The 17056-nt window shown below is 45.4% G+C and overlaps 2 protein-coding genes across 5 annotated transcripts; both read right to left on the bottom strand.

Moving 5' to 3' along the window:
• Positions 1 to 104: 104 nt before the first annotated feature.
• On the bottom strand, positions 105 to 9313 carry LOC146755494 (obscurin-like). 4 transcript variants are annotated; one of them, XM_085525459.1, is made up of 5 exons: positions 9043 to 9313; positions 8147 to 8336; positions 5232 to 5338; positions 499 to 567; positions 105 to 371 (listed from the first exon to the last, which is right to left on the bottom strand). In XM_085525459.1, the coding sequence occupies exons 2-4, from the start codon at positions 8262 to 8264 to the stop codon at positions 511 to 513; spliced, it is 282 nt and encodes a 93-aa protein (XP_085381585.1). In that variant the 5' UTR covers positions 8265 to 8336; positions 9043 to 9313; the 3' UTR covers positions 105 to 371; positions 499 to 510. The 4 variants fall into 4 exon arrangements, 3 of the variants coding, with proteins under 3 accessions (XP_085381585.1, XP_085381584.1, XP_085381586.1); XM_085525458.1 differs by lacking the exon at positions 9043 to 9313 and adding an exon at positions 8463 to 8959; XM_085525460.1 differs by lacking the exon at positions 9043 to 9313 and adding an exon at positions 5935 to 6016 and having other exon boundaries at positions 8147 to 8396.
• Positions 9314 to 9856: 543 nt separating this feature from the next.
• LOC146755495 (obscurin-like) lies at positions 9857 to 16246 on the bottom strand. Its single transcript, XM_085525515.1, has 5 exons — positions 16214 to 16246; positions 15329 to 15500; positions 14592 to 14705; positions 10866 to 11132; positions 9857 to 10220 (listed from the first exon to the last, which is right to left on the bottom strand). The coding sequence occupies exons 1-5, from the start codon at positions 16244 to 16246 to the stop codon at positions 9886 to 9888; spliced, it is 921 nt and encodes a 306-aa protein (XP_085381641.1). The 3' UTR covers positions 9857 to 9885.
• Positions 16247 to 17056: the final 810 nt, after the last annotated feature.

Genomic DNA, 17056 nt, shown 5'->3' on the forward strand with positions numbered 1-17056 from the left:
GAGGATTTCAAGGTGAGGAGCACATCTGCAGAGAAAGCTGCAGCAAATGCGCTCTATCCTTATCAGGAGCGCTTCAGAAGGAGCTGCACGTCTCATCACAGTTATTTCCCTTCCTGGTGTGCATTGCCAGGCCATGCAAAGATGCATCTCTCTCTACCCAGACTCATCAGCAATGGCACTGGCGCAGACAGCTGGCCAGGCCCTTTTTGGCCCATTCTTTCCTGCAGGAGAGTACATCTGCAGCTCCTTCTAATGGTTCAACACAGGGAACAAAGACCGGCCAGAGCTTCATACTGTACCTCCGTCGCCGCCACCTCAGGCTCACGGCTGATCTCACTGCACGCAGCACCCATCACAGCAAGTGTGAACAGCTGGAACAGAGCAGAAACACACTTCTGTTTTCTCTATTCACACAGCACAGTATGGACAGACTTCTTCAGAACTACATTCACATACCATGTGGCAAAACCATGTGGGGGGACAAATCATGGCACGTACCTGGCAGTGAGATCACCTCAAGCTATCTGCAGCAGTTGTCGCTTTGCTCGGATGGAATGAGAGCAAAAGCTGCACCGAGGCAGTGGGCGGAGGGTGAGGAGAGGAGAGAGAAAGAGCAGGTCAGTGAGCAGGGCTAAGACATCCATGGAATAACACACACAGCACAACCGTCCCATCCACTTGCTGCAAGACATGCTGAGTCTCAGGCTACGTGATGCCTGTCCGCCCAGCAACTTTACAATGCTTCCACTACTGAGCAAAGACAATGGAAGAAGCACGGGACAGGTGCCAACTTTACGGATACCCCCTTTGGAACGTGTGTACCAGGGGAAAATTATGTCTGATGGTCAAGAGTAAGCAATACGGTGCTGTGAGCTCCGACAGCCAGCAGTTCTCAACACCTCACTGCCCACCCATCCATCCCACGCCAGCTCAGCTTACCTACAAGCTGCTGCGCACGACGGTGAGAAGAAAAAGGCAATAAAGGCACTAACTGCCAACACTAACTGCCAACACTAACTGCCAACACTAACTGTGGGAATACAAGAAAAGCTGTTCAGAGCAGCAGCTGTGGAGCAAGATAAACAGCATGAGAACCAAGGACACCTCTGCAAGGAGAAGAAGAGTCTCACAGCTCTGATTGGTTATGTGCCTGCATGGACAGTTGAAAAGTGTTTTGTAGAATGCTTTGTTGACATGTAAGATGTTTGGGAAAGTTGTAAGGGCGGATGGGAAAGTTAGAAAATAACAACTTGTGAAGGTATATAAGGGATGTGAGAACTTGTAATAAACGATTTGGATCGTTCACATCTGAGTCCGTGCCGAGTCGCTGCAAATGGCGCCCAACGTGGGGCAAATCAACCCGCGGCTGAGCGAGCCCGGTCCGGCAGCGTCGCCCGACTGAACTTCGGAGAGACTGTTTTGCGCGCACCCGCACCGTTCTGCAGGACAGAAGGTGAGCAGTCGGGAACTATGGGGAGCTCACTAACGAAGGAGCAGAAAGTAAATCTCGAAGTATTGCGGTCAGTGTTACCGTATCAGGATAAGACTGTGTCTACTAAAGCATTAGCTACTCTTCTTAAATGGATAAGCAAAAATGTCCCTGAATTTCCAAAAACTGAGTTCTCTCTCGATGGAGAACTTTGGGACAAAATCGGCTCAAAACTCTACGAGGCTTCTCTCGCTAAAGACAGAAAGGCTGCTAAGCTGTTGCCCGTTTGGAGCCGGATAATGGAAGGGATTAAGCAATCACGATGGGAAAGAATTTATTCCGACCATTCCCTGCCGCCCTCCGTCCCAACCCCGCCGCTGCCTCTCGCTGCGGGAAGCGGCCCGTGCCCGGATCCGACTGGCGGCTCCGACCCCTCCCCGATTCGGGGAGACGAGGGGCCGCGGCCGCCCCCCTTCGCGCTCCCGCCGTTCGCTCCTCCCCCGACGTTCGCCGCGTTGCCGCCCTCTACGGCGCCCTCGCCCTTCGCTCCGCCTACGACGCTCGTCGCGCCGCTTCTGCCCTCCTCCCCCCCACGTCGTGCGCTGCTGCGTCTGTGCAGCTGGCGTGTAACGTGGTTAAAGACACGGACGGATCGAAACCAGGGGATCGTTGTGACCCCGGTCCAGAAGATCCAGAAAGAGAATCGGACGCATTTCCTCCTGATGATACTTTGAAGGAAGCAGGAATGACAAATTTCCCTACAGCGTACTGTGATGTCTTAGAGCAATGCAAAAAAGAAACAATATTAAGGGGTGATGCTGACACGTTGCAGACCTTTCCTAATCAGGTCCCCCGTTTGGAATCTCTGCCTTATGAGGCAGTGAAGGAGCTAAGGGAGTCAGTGAGAACATTCGGAGTTCAGTCAGCCTTTACATACAATCTTTTGGTTGCAAACAGTGACAGTTACGCTATGACCCCTCATGATTGGAAAACTGTGTTAAGAATGATCCTCTCTCCTATGCAATACACCGTGTTTATGACTGAATATCAGCTACATAATTTGACTGATAGCTCTTTGCCTCCGACTCGGACAAATCCATGTGGCACAGCACCTCTTCAACTGTGTCAGACAGATGTCACTCACGTTCCTGAATTTGGCCGTCTAAAATATGCACCTGTAACAATAGATACTCATTCTTCTTAAGTATTTTCCACAGCACATACAGGTGAATGCAGTCTCAAGATTTAGAGTTTAAGGCATTAGCTAGGATGTTGTGTGCTTCTTCTATTTTAGTAATAGATCAGATGTGTATTAAACAGGATTTGATCTAATCAATGCTAGAGTCTACAGGAATAGCTCTTTTAATGTTTTAGTACTGTTTGGTTATGATGTTATTAGCCTATTAATTAGCTTTTCTTAATTTGCAAAGACAAAACCTGGAAAGGAATCCCAGGCAAAGAGATGACCCTGTATCATAGAACGGATACCTCTTTTACATCCAATTAATTGGGATCTGAAAATATAACCATGCATCATTTTAGACAAAAGTGCACGCTAATAGAACTAAATTTGATGGTTTATTCTGTTTTCCAAGCAGGTGTTCCACTTGGGCTCTATATCACGCACTGGCCATGCGGATGTGGTGTACAACTGGAAGAAATCCTTCAGACCCTGAATGCAGGAGAGAATCTGTGATGGGTGAGAGAGGAAAGGTGCACCTTGAAGCAGGGGACGCCCTGCTGGCACTACCTGTCACATCCACCACCAACATGGCTTGCTGTTTCTCAAGGGTCAATAAGTATTAATGCCCCTAGTGATACTCTAGTACATTTGTCCTCTAAAATTGGTTCTCTTTGACATGATATTCCATTAAATTGTGCGATCATTAATCAATTATTAGCCCGGATAACTCAGTTGGTAGAGCATGGTTATGAACATCTTAAAAGCATTTACTGCACAAATTTTAGTGGTCATTAAAAATCAATATATCAGAGTATATAAAAATTGAAGACTTTTCCTGATCAGTTACAGATTAACACAATGGGACCCTCATGGATTTATTTTCAGGTTGCAGAAACTTAGGTTGCAGTACAAACATGTTTGTTCTTTTTAGTGGGTTTAACAGTAATGTTGTTATGTTGTATTTGACTTGTCTCTTTTTTCACATTTAGAATATTGTCAATCGAGGCCTTGATTGAGTTATAATGATTATGTTATTAATATAATTAGTGCTATTATTTTATAGTATGGTAGTAGCTTGTCAATAAACAAAAAAGGGGGAATTGTGGGAATACAAGAAAAGCTGTTCAGAGCAGCAGCTGTGGAGCAAGATAAACAGCATGAGAACCAAGGACACCTCTGCAAGGAGAAGAAGAGTCTCACAGCTCTGATTGGTTATGTGCCTGCATGGACAGTTGAAAAGTGTTTTGTAGAATGCTTTGTTGACATGTAAGATGTTTGGGAAAGTTGTAAGGGCGGATGGGAAAGTTAGAAAATAACAACTTGTGAAGGTATATAAGGGATGTGAGAACATGTAATAAACGATTTGGATCGTTCACATCTGAGTCCGTGCCGAGTCGCTGCAACCAACTGCCAACGCCAACTGCCAACGCCAACTGCCAACGCCAACTGCCAACGCCAACTGCCAACGCCAACTGCCAACGCCAACTGCCAACGCCAACTGCCAACGCCAACTGCCAACGCCAACTGCCAACGCCAACTGCCAACGCCAACTGCCAACGCCAACTGCCAACGCCAACTGCCAACGCCAACTGCCAACGCCAACTGCCAACGCCAACTGCCAACGCCAACTGCCAACGCCAACTGCCAACGCCAACTGCCAACGCCAACTGCCAACGCCAACTGCCAACGCCAACTGCCAACGCCAACTGCCAACGCCAACTGCCAACGCCAACTGCCAACGCCAACTGCCAACGCCAACTGCCAACGCCAACTGCCAACGCCAACTGCCAACGCCAACTGCCAACGCCAACTGCCAACGCCAACTGCCAACGCCAACTGCCAACGCCAACTGCCAACGCCAACTGCCAACGCCAACTGCCAACGCCAACTGCCAACGCCAACTGCCAACGCCAACTGCCAACGCCAACTGCCAACGCCAACTGCCAACGCCAACTGCCAACGCCAACTGCCAACGCCAACTGCCAACGCCAACTGCCAACGCCAACTGCCAACGCCAACTGCCAACGCCAACTGCCAACGCCAACTGCCAACGCCAACTGCCAACGCCAACTGCCAACGCCAACTGCCAACGCCAACTGCCAACGCCAACTAACGGCACTAACGACACTAAACGCACAAGAACAACAAATCAAGCAACCACTCCGACCACTAGATCACCCACAAAGGAACACAGAACGCACCGCTCCTCCCCTCATTCCAGACGCTTATGACATCACCAACGGCCAACAGCCTGGTCCACCATGTCCCCCCACAAGGCGGGGAGCCAAGACCACGTGGTCACATCTGATTCCAACACGGCACCACAACATTCCAGGACTCAGTGTGGGCTTGGAATTCTATCCTGGTGTGGCAGCGCAATGGGAGGTGTTAAGGCACAGCTGATGAGCTGACAGACAACGGACGTTTCCAAAGGAGGGTGCCAGATTAACTCTCAGCATTCTCTTGCGGGGCTCTTAGGAATGCTTCAAACCCATTTTCACTGCCTAGCTCATTTCTAGAAAGTCCAGTTGAGAAATGCTCACTTTGTCTGGGGAACGCCTCTATGCATCATGAATGAAAAAAAAAAATAAAATGGGCACGCGACCCTATGAAAATTACCTCTCTGCTCTTGTTGTCAGCCAGACACCTCAGATGAGCATGACGTGTCCCTGCTCCTGAATGAAGATCCACCCAAGTCTGTGTTCCTCTCTGCTCCATCTCTGGGTCTAAAAGAAACACAGACAGAGATGATTACAAGATCCTTTGTGCAGATGAAAGCACAGAGTGCACACGAATTCTCTTTAGCAAGAACTACTACTTGAGAATGCATAGAATCCACACATAAATTTACTTTCTCTTTAACCCTTTTTCTTTTGTACATGATTCCACTATTTATACCCTCAATTAATGATTCATACTGCACATGATGTTATGATGTAGAATATTGACAGCAACAGCACAAAACTATGACAGAATCCACAGACAGTTTTTTGAGAGGTAGTATGAAAGATGAACAGAAAGGAAATAGATTCATTAAAATAACCTTGTTAATCCTCTCCCCGTCAAAAAAGGAAGACTTCTGGGCACTGTTACCAGCAGCTCCTAGAACACCTTGCACCACAAACTGCGGCACATACATTTTCTTCCCACAGGTCCCTCACCTCCCTCATTAGTTTCAGATTCACTCAGGTTAAAATACATGGATCAGAACAGCCATTCAGTTCTGCTTAGGCAGGATCCCACCGCCGGGATGTCTCCCAGTCCCATTCCCTGCTTTTCCCAGCACCAGTTGGGGAAAGGAACAGCAACTGACATCACCTACCCAGACTTCTGCAGGGCCTTCCATTTGGTCTCACATCACAGCGAGAAGCAGGAGAGCTCTCGTGGTACAAGAGAGTGGTGGGCTGGAGAAATAAAGGCTGCCTCTAAGATGGTGCTTCAAACAACATGTGGAACTGGACATGAGACATGAAAGACAGGGCTACATGCCCCAAAAGGGGGGAAGTTCCAGTTGCTGCAAGCCATCGAGGTAACCAATAGAGGGGCCCTGACTACAGCCTGGGCGGGGAAAGGGACAATAGAGTATACTGGGCTGTGTGGATTAGGTGGCCTGGCACATCTCAACCACAGAAATATAAAGCCTTGGTGGACACTGGCGCACAATGCACCCTAATGCCCTCAAGTCACCAAGGGACACAACCAATATAGATCCATGGAGTGACTGGGGGTTCCCAAGAATTGACTATGTTGGAGGCCGAAATAAGCCTCAATGGTAAAAACTGGCAAAAACACCCTACTGTGACTGGTCCAGAGGCTCCATGTATTTTGGGTATTGATGACCTTAGGATGAGATATTTTAAGGATCCCAAGGGCTATCGATGGGCCTTTGGGATAGCTGCTGTTAACACAAACTGTGTTAAGCAGCTGTCAGCTTTACCTGGTCTGTCAGATGATCCTTCTGCTGTGGGGTTGCTCCAGGTAAAAGACCAAGTGGTACCAATTGCCACCAAAGTGGTACAAGACAGCAGTTCCGCACCAATAGGGACTCATTGCTCCTCATTCACAAGCTAATTCGCCAATTAGAGAAGCAGGGATTGATTAGCAAAACTCACTCGCCTTTTAACAGCCCCATATGGCCAGTGCGTAAAGCCAATGGAGAATGGAGGCTGACGCTGGATTACCGTGGCCTGAATGAATTCACACCTCCATTGAGTGCTGCTGTACCAGACATGATAGAACTCCAGTATGAACTGGAGTCAAAAGAAGCAAGGTGGTTTGCCATCATTGACATTGCTAATGCCTACTTTTCCATCCCATTGGCTGCAAAATGTAGGTCACAGTTTGCTTTTACCTGGAGAGCTGTTCAGTATACCTGGAACTGTTTACCTCAAGGGTGGAAGCACAGCCCAACCATTTCCATTGGTTGATCCAAGCTGTCTTGGAACAGGGTAATGCTCCCGAACACTTGCAGTATATTGATGATATTGTCGTGTGGGGCCATACAGCAGCAGAGGTTTTCAAGAAAGGAAAACAGATAATCCAAATTCTTTTGCAAGCTGGTTTTCCCATTAAGCGCAGCAAGGTGAAGGGGCCTGCCCAGGAAATCCAGTTTTTAGGTGTAAAACGGCAAGATGGGCATCGACACATCCCAGCAGATGTGACTGACAAAATCACTGCTATGTCTCTGCCCACCAACAAGACAGAGACCCAATCTTTCCTGGGAGTAGTGGGCTTTTGGAGAATGCATGTCCCAAACTACAGCCACATAGTGAGCCCCCTCTATCAGGTAACGTGGAAGAAGAATAATTTCTCATGGGGCCCTAAGCAGCAGCAGGCTTTTGAGCAGATAAAACAAGAGATAGCCCATGCCGTGGCCTTGGGGCCAGTACGGACGGGACAGGATGTGAAAAACATAATCTACACTGCTGCTGGAGAAAAAGGTCCCACTTGGAGTTTGTGGCAAAGAGCTTCAGGAGAGACCCAAGGCCGACCCCTGGGATTTTGGAGTCGAGCATATAAAGGGTCTGAGGAGTGCTATGCTTAAACTGAGAAGGAGATCTTAGCCGTGTATGAGGGGGTTCGGGCTGCTTCTGAAGTAGCTGGGACTGAGGTTCAGCTCCTTCTAGCACCTCGCTTGCCTGTGGCCCCCCTGTCACGAACACAGGTAAATTTTTGTTTAAACCGTGACAACTACCCAGAATGCTGCATCAGGGAATTTTTGCCTAGAACTTTAGAGAACTATTTTTAACTCAGAAAGGTCAGAGATAGAAAGTTCACACTGATTTCTGGGTCACCAGCCTCACCGTACATCAGCATTTTTGGTTTTTAAATGATACATAAAGTTCTCAATGGCACTGCTCTAGTTGGTAGTTCTTTCCCTTTCCATGCAGCTCGCTCTGTGCATGGCTTGTGAACCGCTATTCAGGCCAGACAGCTGCAGCCCCAAAGACCTGCCATAAATGTACAAATTCTACCAGGATAATGTCTTGGGAGTGGAGAAACAGGATGCGCAGTCATATGGCTCTCACACATACCTTGTACAACCAGCTTGGCTCTGGACTGGGCATCACCAATGTCACAGGTGTACACGTCACTGTCACTTTTCTCCAGATTTCTTATGCTCAGCTGCAGGTCTCGTCCTTTCTGTGCCATCTCGTATTTCCTGCCAGGCCTGAGCTCAGCAATGCCTTTCCTCCATATGACGGTGTATGAGCATTTCTCGCACTGAAATGAAAAAATTGTAGTTCCACTTTCTTCAGTTTTCAGATCTGAAAGTTCCTTGATAAAGTAACTAGGTTTTTCTGGAAGGAAAAGAGGGGGATGAGGGTGTGGGACAAAGGGATTTGTTACCCGAACAAGTCTCAAGCATACAGAGGTGTCCTGAATCTCCTTTGCCCTCACTTCTAGAACATCACATAGAGATGCAAAGAATCTAAGAAGTCCACAGAGTCCACCCATTTACATAGGTTTGATAATTCCAGTAGATATCTGGAAAGTTCAATACCATTATACATGCGCTGGTAGGATCTCATCTGATAAACTGCATATAGTTTTGATTACACATATTCAATATAGACTAATTCAGATTGCCATCTTTTCTTGGCTCACTAACAACCAAGATCATAGAACCATAGAATGATCACAGAATCATAGAGTGGCCTGAGTAGGAAAGGACCTCAAAGAGTATCTAGTTTTAAACCCCCTGTCAAGGGGCCACCAACCACCAGACCAGGCTGCCCAGATCCACATCGCACTGGAGAATCATTCGGTTTCCAGATTATTTTAAGGAAAAGATTTTAATCCATCATATTTTCTGAAAACTAAGAATTGATCCTGCTCAAGGAAACAGAAGAGAAAAACATCACCCACAGGCTGCAGATATTTACCTCGACTTCTCTACATGCCATCCCCAGTGTGCTTTTCAACTCACCTTGCACAGTGACCCTGGCTTTTGTTATGGAGTCCTCTGTCTCACAGGGGTACTCCCCACTGTCCTTGGCAGTAGAGTCATGGATGATCAGAATGGCCCCAGTTCCTTCCCTCCTGCTGCAAGTCGTACTTCTGGCTTTTTCTGATTGCTTTGCCATCCTTGTACCACCTGATGTTCAAATCCGGCTTTGACAGCTCACAGCTCAGGCTGATGTCCTGCCCTGCTGCTGCTGTCTTATCCTCCAGCTGTTTTGAAACCTCAGTAGGTTTTCCTGGAAGAAAACATTGCTTTTTGAGTAACATACACTTAGGGTAGGATGCCTCTCTCAAAATACATGCATCTACATGCTGGAGATAAGTTAGAGAGGCACTTGCAACAGACGCCATCCTACAGCCAGCAGTAATCTGCAAAGTACAGACAATAGAATTCCAGGCAGCATTTATTCTCTCTTAAATCTACCCAATTGAGGATGATGAACCATGTCTGAAAACTGCCTCTCTCTTCTCTCCACTCATCACACTGGGAGCCTCGGATGATGCTCTCAGATGCACATGCTCTAGATAGGAATTTGTTGTACAGCTAGATGATGTGAAGGCCATCCCTTCAGCTTATACTTAGAGGATATTTGCTCCCACAGTTCCCTCAACAGATCATTCCTGATTTACTGTTAATGGAACAAGCTGTAGTGAGATGCCCATTTCCAACACTACCCCAGTGCTTTGGGTAGTTCTCACATTTGTGTAAAATGTTTTGTCCTTTTACTTATTTTTAAGAGAAATTCTCAGTGCTTCAAGGTTTAAGTAGAAGGTTGCTATTCACTTTAACCATATTATGAGTTAGCTCTCACGACAATCTTATCAGAAGACAGTTGAAGGAATCAGACCCCAGAATCTCTCCCATCTCATTACCTTTCACAGACAGAGAGGCTTTGGAGGTTAGACCACGGGCAGTAAAAACGACTTCCCCAGCGTCAGTAGGAGTCACACTTTTGATAATGAGAGTATATTTCCGACTCACGTTAGAAGCTTTAAATCGCCCACCATTTTTCACTCTGCTTCCATTCAGTGTCCAGTTGAACTCATCAATGCTTTCATGGGACAGAATGCATTCAAAAGTACAATCTTCTCCCTCCTGGATTTCAGTGGTTTTCAGCCGTTTGGTAATGCCACTATTCAGCTCTGGAAGGTAAGAGATACGTTAGTATGAGGTTTATATGGAGAAAAGGCATTTGTGACTGACATGAGTAGCAGTACTGGTGTTTTAACTTCGGATTTGCAGAACATGGCTGCATTCCTTACTGATGTATTCTCTAAGACATTCTCCACTCAGAATTACCAGAAAGCTATAAAAAAAAAAGAGACATGAATCTCTTGTCTTTGCTCTGGAAGAACTACAATTAGAGCAGCTCAGTCCATGGAGCACAATGAAGATTCAATGAGCTACAGAGGGAACAACCTAACAGAGAGGACAACTCTAGGATGCTGCGTGAGAAAAAGGGTTTTGCCTACGACAAGAAATTAAATGTTTCTATTAGCTAATTTGTTACCATCCTACCCCTACTGGTGTTCAAACCATTTCTCCATTTTAGGGATGTTTAGAAAGGAAATATTTCCAGGACATTCTTGATGTGTTTGGTGATTTTCATGGCAAAATGAGATACATTCACATCAAAAGCAATGGGAATTTTCCAGACATCACTGTGCTAAATTGCAGTAATACACTTCTATTGTAGAAACTATTAAGGCTCACGGGGGAATAGGTGTAAGACATAGTGACCACACTGAATGTGCTTTCAGCACTCCTTTACTTTCCACAGTACTTACCCTGAATGCCGACCTTTGACTTGGCAACATCACGGACAATATCACAGGTATAGAAACCTGCATCTGACTTCTCGAAGTCATGGATAAGGGGATATAGGGTCTTCCCAGACTGTACCAGCTCATACTTGTTGCCAGAAGTGAGCAGAACACCGTCCTTCTTCCACACTGGTTTGACCTTCTCTTTAGAGACTTCGCATTCCAATTTAATCACACCCCGCTCCTCACCAAAAACATCATCCAAGGACTTCATGAAGACAGCAGGCTTCTCTGCAATTAAAAGGGCAAAACAGAACAATGTGATACAGTAGTTGAGACATTTCCAGTTGCTTTCAGATTTTTAAAGAGGGATAAATAAATCTTTACCAGTACTGACAACACCAATATAGAACCTAAAGCGGTTTCATGTGTGTTGACTGAATGCACTTTATGGAATTCTGAACTAATCAGTAGGAGAATACAGGGAACAGGAGGGACAGCCTGCATTGCCGGTGGGTGGGACTGATATCATATGAAGTAATTGGGATGCAGCTCTTCTAAAGCTGGAGAGCTGGCATTGCCCTCACACGGAGCACAGCTCATACAGCAGGCCACAGGATTAAGAGGATAAGATGCTGAACACTTTTGATTTTCCTGTTTTATTGACTCCTTTTATCTATCTTCTATTTCACACATCAGATGTTTATACTGGGGAAAAAACTTCCACCAAATGCAAAAGAAAGGAGAAAGAGGAAATCCTTCAAACTCTGAGCGCATAGAGTAAAAGAACTTAATTGCTGGGGAGAGCAGATTAGAATCACAGTACCCTTAGAATTGGAAGAGACCCTTAAAGGCCATCTAGCCCAGCTCCCCTGCAATAAAAAGGGACATTCACAGCTAGATCAGGTTGCTCACAGCCTGGTCATTAGTCATCCCAGAGGCAAAACACACACTGAATGATCTCTCCCTGCAGTCATAAATCCTTGGAGACAACAGCATTGACACTGCATGTTACTGAAGCAGTAAAAGAAACTGCTCTTGTAACTCTCCTTGTGCTAAATAAAATGATGATAAAAAGCAATGGAATGCTTTGGCAGGACACCAAAACCATCCTCCTTCGTTGATATCTGCTGCAATGGAACCTTCCACTGGAAGAAAGCCTCTGATGACTTGTCACCCCAGAGAGGTCAGCTTTAGAAGCAGGACTGCTGCACAATAGAATGAACTGGAGCTCCTTAGCATCTCTTACATCCAGGAGGGCTGTGATCAGACCCACCTATCACCTTCAGGTGCGCTTTCTGACACCTTGTCTGACTTCACTGTCACTGTGCCAGCATCCTCAGGCTTAACCTGCTTCATTGTCAGTGTGCAGCAATTGCCAACGTTCTTGATGTCATTGTAATTGTTGGTGTAAAGGAGGCTGCCATTCAGGAACCATTCCACGTCCTCGTCATCATGGGACAGCTCGCAGGAGAAGACAGCAGAGCTCTCTTCAATTTCTACATCCTGCAGGTTACTTCTACATTGTGGGCTGTGAGGAAACAAGGTGAACTGTTACCACTGTTACTATAAATCATACTGGGATGTGTTAGAATGGTTGGACTAGATGATCTTTGTGTAATCTTCTCAGTGAAGATTATACATTTATAAAGTTAGCAGGAGAGAACGGCAGAAATCAACCCCAAGAAGAGAAATCTGAGGTGAAATAGGACATGGAAGAGACCACCCCCCCTGCTCATACCTTCAGCTGTCAGCGTGGCCTCAGTCTCTGCAATTCCTGCCTTGGACTTGTACACACCAGCATCATCGGGCTTCAGCTTCAGAATCTTGAGCTCTGCTGAATGCTTATCCCTCTTGATCTTGTACTTCTCAGAGGGCTTGATGAGTGTGTGGCCTTTGAACCATTTCACAACCTTTGGAGAAGGCCTGAAGTCACAGGACAGGATGACAGAATGATGTTCCAAAGCTGTCTTGTCCTCCAACTTCCTGGTGATTTCTATATGGTAATCTGCAAAGCAGGGGTGGAAGAGAAGAAAGGATGAGGACAATTGGAAGAAGAGGAAAGTCTCTTGCGTGTATTCCATTCCAATTAATGTCATGTTCACAATGGTTCTTTGAACGACTCTAAAGATAAAACAAACGATTGTCTATAGGGAATGCCATTGACTACATTTCTATAAAGTAATACTGTATATTATCTACCAAATGCAAGGTCCAGCTCTTGTTCTGTGCTTATTAAATTGCTCCCAATTGTTGAGGCTTTTATTCAAATAAGAGTGAGTTGAAAATATAACAAGTACTTTAGGGTGTGAATGGAGACTCTTATGCTGGGGACAACAGCAGATAAAAAGCCTGCAAGTTTCTTTCAGATGAAATCAATGACAAACTGCATCAAATATAGGTGCTACCAAACTTAACCTTGTCTAGTTCAGAAATACAATTAATTTCACCTGATTTGACTTCTTTGGTATAGCCAAGGACAAAACCTCAGCTCTGTAGATCTGAATAGTAAGCACATCACAGCTATTCAAACAGATCTTTGCACAGTGCAGTGTTTTCAAAGCCTGGATATGTTACCTCTGACAAGCAGATTGGCTGTGGATTTGGATTTGCCAATTGAGAACTGAATGGTGCTTGTCATATCAGTGGTGGTTATCGCTATGGCAAGCTGGTGGATGGTGCCTTCTTGCTGCATAATCAAGTTTCTGCCAGCCTGTAAGACTTCCCCACGTAGATACCACTTGGGAGGTTTCACAGAAGGAATGGATATCTCGCATTCAAATTTGGCTTTTTCAGGCTCAGTCACATCCTCATCACACAGCTCCTTTACTAGATTAATGGATTGCTCTTTAAGAAGGATGGAACAAGAGAAAGCAGAGATTTAGAAGGAATGTAAAAAACCCTTACATTATCACCCCACTTACTCACGTCAGCATTACTGCACATGAACACTACACCTATCAGCTCAGAATGCCTTGAAACACCATTAAAAAATAATAGAAAGAAAAGAATGTTGTTAAGAAGTCAGACAATAAGATTGACAACCTGAAAAGAGCCCAGATCTTCTGATTCCCAGTCCAACATCTAAATCAAACCATGACCTTCCCATCCCAATATCAAACTCCTCGCATTACGAAATGGAAAAGAGGTTCATTGAAACACGGACATTGATAATTACTTTGGTTAAATACAGCAACTTAGCTCTGAACAACAAGTTTTCACCTAGTAAAGGTCTCTGTAGCTCAAATGTAATGACTCTACTTAGGAGAAATTCATTTTCCAGGAAGTTCTTGCCCTTATAATTGTAACAGTGGCAAAGCTGGGGACTGAACTCTTGAGTAGTGTGCTAACTCAAATGTCTCCCTTTTCTTTATCACACTTAACATCATATATATACCCTGACATTGTATATATTAAAAAAAAAAACCAAAACCCTGTGTTCTTTTCAAACAGCAAGAGAAAATGAAGAAAAGGTCAAGCTATGTTTTTTATCCCTCAACGTTCAAACACAAATCTGAAGTCTAAACGTAGAAAATCAACCTCCTAAGAAAATAATCCATCTTACTTTGCAAAAGTAAATTCCAAAAGAGAAGCTGGATGTTTTGTGGGCAGAAAGGTAGGTAGGTAGGAGTTTTTATTTCTGTGAAAGGCCCTGGTGGTGTTTAACTTCCTTGACATTAAAGCAAAGGATGTTAGCTCGTTTATAACATAAGATAATTTAATCAAAATCATCATCAGAAGCATAATTACCTTTAACTGTAAGATGGGCACAAGATTCATGAGATTCTGCCTTTTCTGCTACAGATTTTATTTCTGATGCATCCTTGACTTGGACACGTGTGTAAGTCAGCAAGTAGCTCTTTCCTGATGCAGAGAACCAAAGAGTCACTAAGGCTGGAAAAGACCACTAAGGTCATCTAGTCCAGCCACCAACTCATCCCTACCAAACTGTGCTCTTGAGAGCAAACCCACAACTACACTTGGCTTCCTTGAGCAAAGAGCTCTGAGGCACATGGCCAGGCTGAGCATCATCCATCTGGTTTCACAGCATCACTGCCTGTTCTCTCATGTCAATGAAACCACCCATTCCCCCATGTCCACATCCCCACCAAAGTGTAATCTAAACATGGCTTCTACAAGGACTGACCGAATGTGGCCGTCGTCACCTTCAAAGTACCTGATACAGAAGGATCACACTCACTGTCAGACAAAACCTCTTTGGAGAGGTGAACTGACTGCCCTGTTCACCCCCACGTTGGAAATAACTGCACTCATTTCCTACCTGCTCCTGGCAGTGTGGGATGGTGGGATAGCATCACACTTCCCACACTAAGCTTCCCACCTGTCACTTGTTCCACCTAAACCTCAGTCCCAAAACAAAAGGGGAACTCGCTTCTGAACCCTCTTCACTTCATTTCAGATGTCTTATATGCTTGATCTCCAACCCACCCCCCACTCAGGAGAAAGATCCCCCTCTTACACCCTACCATCTTGCTGCATTCTAATGTTGTCATCAGCCTTCAGCTTGTTGTCATCTTTGTACCACTGGGTCTGAACCTCATCATGTGAAATCTCACAGACAAAAGATGCACTCCCATATTCATTCACTTCCACATCTTCCAGTGGTTTAACAATCTTGATATCTCCAGCTGTGAAATACTAGAGACATATTTGTCAGGGTATTTCCAGAACTGAGTGCAGCATCTTTTCCTTACACATATTTGCATAGAAAATAAGTAGGATTATGTTTTATTCTAAACCATCATCCATTCCTGAGTCATTTCCCTTTTCAACACAGTCAATGCATTATTGCCCTTGAAATTAAAGATAGACTTACTAGCTACAATGGAGCTCCCTGCAAACAGTTTTCATGGAAACCAGAATCTCATTTATTCTAAAACCTTTCAAGCAAAATTAAGGGTAGAAAAACAATAGAACTGACTGAATCTTTAAGGTCATTTAGTTCCAGTCCCCCTGCTATAGGCAGGGACACCTCCCTCCACACCAACTCTTCTCCTCAGGGTCGAGGCTTCTCTCAAATCATTCTCCTCTAAGCCTGTGCCTGTGCTTGGGATTGCCCTGACCCAGGTGCAGGGCCTTGTACTTGGCCACACTCAAGTTCATGAGGCTGCCAAGGGCCCACCTCTCCAGCACCCTTCCCTCTAGCACATCAACAGCACCGCTCAGCTTGGTGTCATCTGCAAACTTGCTGAGGGTTCATTTGATTCCACTCTCCATGTTGCCTACAAAAATGTTAAATAACACTGGTCCCAACACCACCCTCCATCTGGACACTGAGCTATTGACTGCAGCTCTCTGAGTGTGACCATCCAGACAGTTCCCTATCCTGCAACAGGTCCATCCATCAAAACCATTTTTCTCCAGTTCGGTGACCAGGACGTCATGCAGGACAGGATCAAATGCTCTGCACAGGTCCATGTAGATGATGTCAGTTGCTCTCCCATTATCCACTGATGCTGTTACTCCATCATGAAAGGCCACCAAGTTTGTCAGGCATGGCTTGACCTTGAGGAAGCCCTATTGGTTACCACCATCACCTCATCTTTATTTTCCAAACTATGCCAAGGAGAACTAGACAGAACTCTACAATGTCGTGTCACTACAAACCTGTCTGAACCATTGGCTTCTCTGCATGCTCATCACTAGTCTCTCCTTAGCTTGTGTGCCCACAATGTATGGGGAATGTCAGCCACAAATCTTACCTAGGGGACATCTTTGCTTCAAAGTCCCTTGAACATCACACAATCCCTTTTAACTCTCCAGGTCTGCACTTATTTATGTCAGAATCAGACCATATTTCTGTGCTGCTATTTCCCTTTCCTTCTGAAGGGCCTGGATACAACTTGGATTAACCTCAGGAGCAGAGTTCCTGCATAAAACAGCCAGTACTGAAACAGCAACCCAGCCTGGTTGCAGACTGAGAGAGAAAATGAGAGTTCACCGCCTGTGAATAATGAGACTTCTCTTATTTCCCTGGGAAGTAATGCCCACTTTTTTACTTTGACGGAGCTCCTTCCCATCCTAGAAGGGAAAATATCAAGTCAAATCTACATTAGTCCTTCCATCTCTGCACTGGGCAAAGGCAGCCTTCAGATCTATGCTTAATTCACCCAATTCCCTAGAATTAATGGAACTGTACTTACTGGAACATATGCTGACGCTTAAGCACAGTGCAGTGCTTTCAACATGTAGGA

Source organism: Coturnix japonica, chromosome 32, assembly GCF_054131305.1.
Source record: "Coturnix japonica strain WE chromosome 32, WE-NBRP24, whole genome shotgun sequence".
In the NCBI taxonomy this organism is placed as follows: Eukaryota; Metazoa; Chordata; class Aves; order Galliformes; family Phasianidae; genus Coturnix; species Coturnix japonica.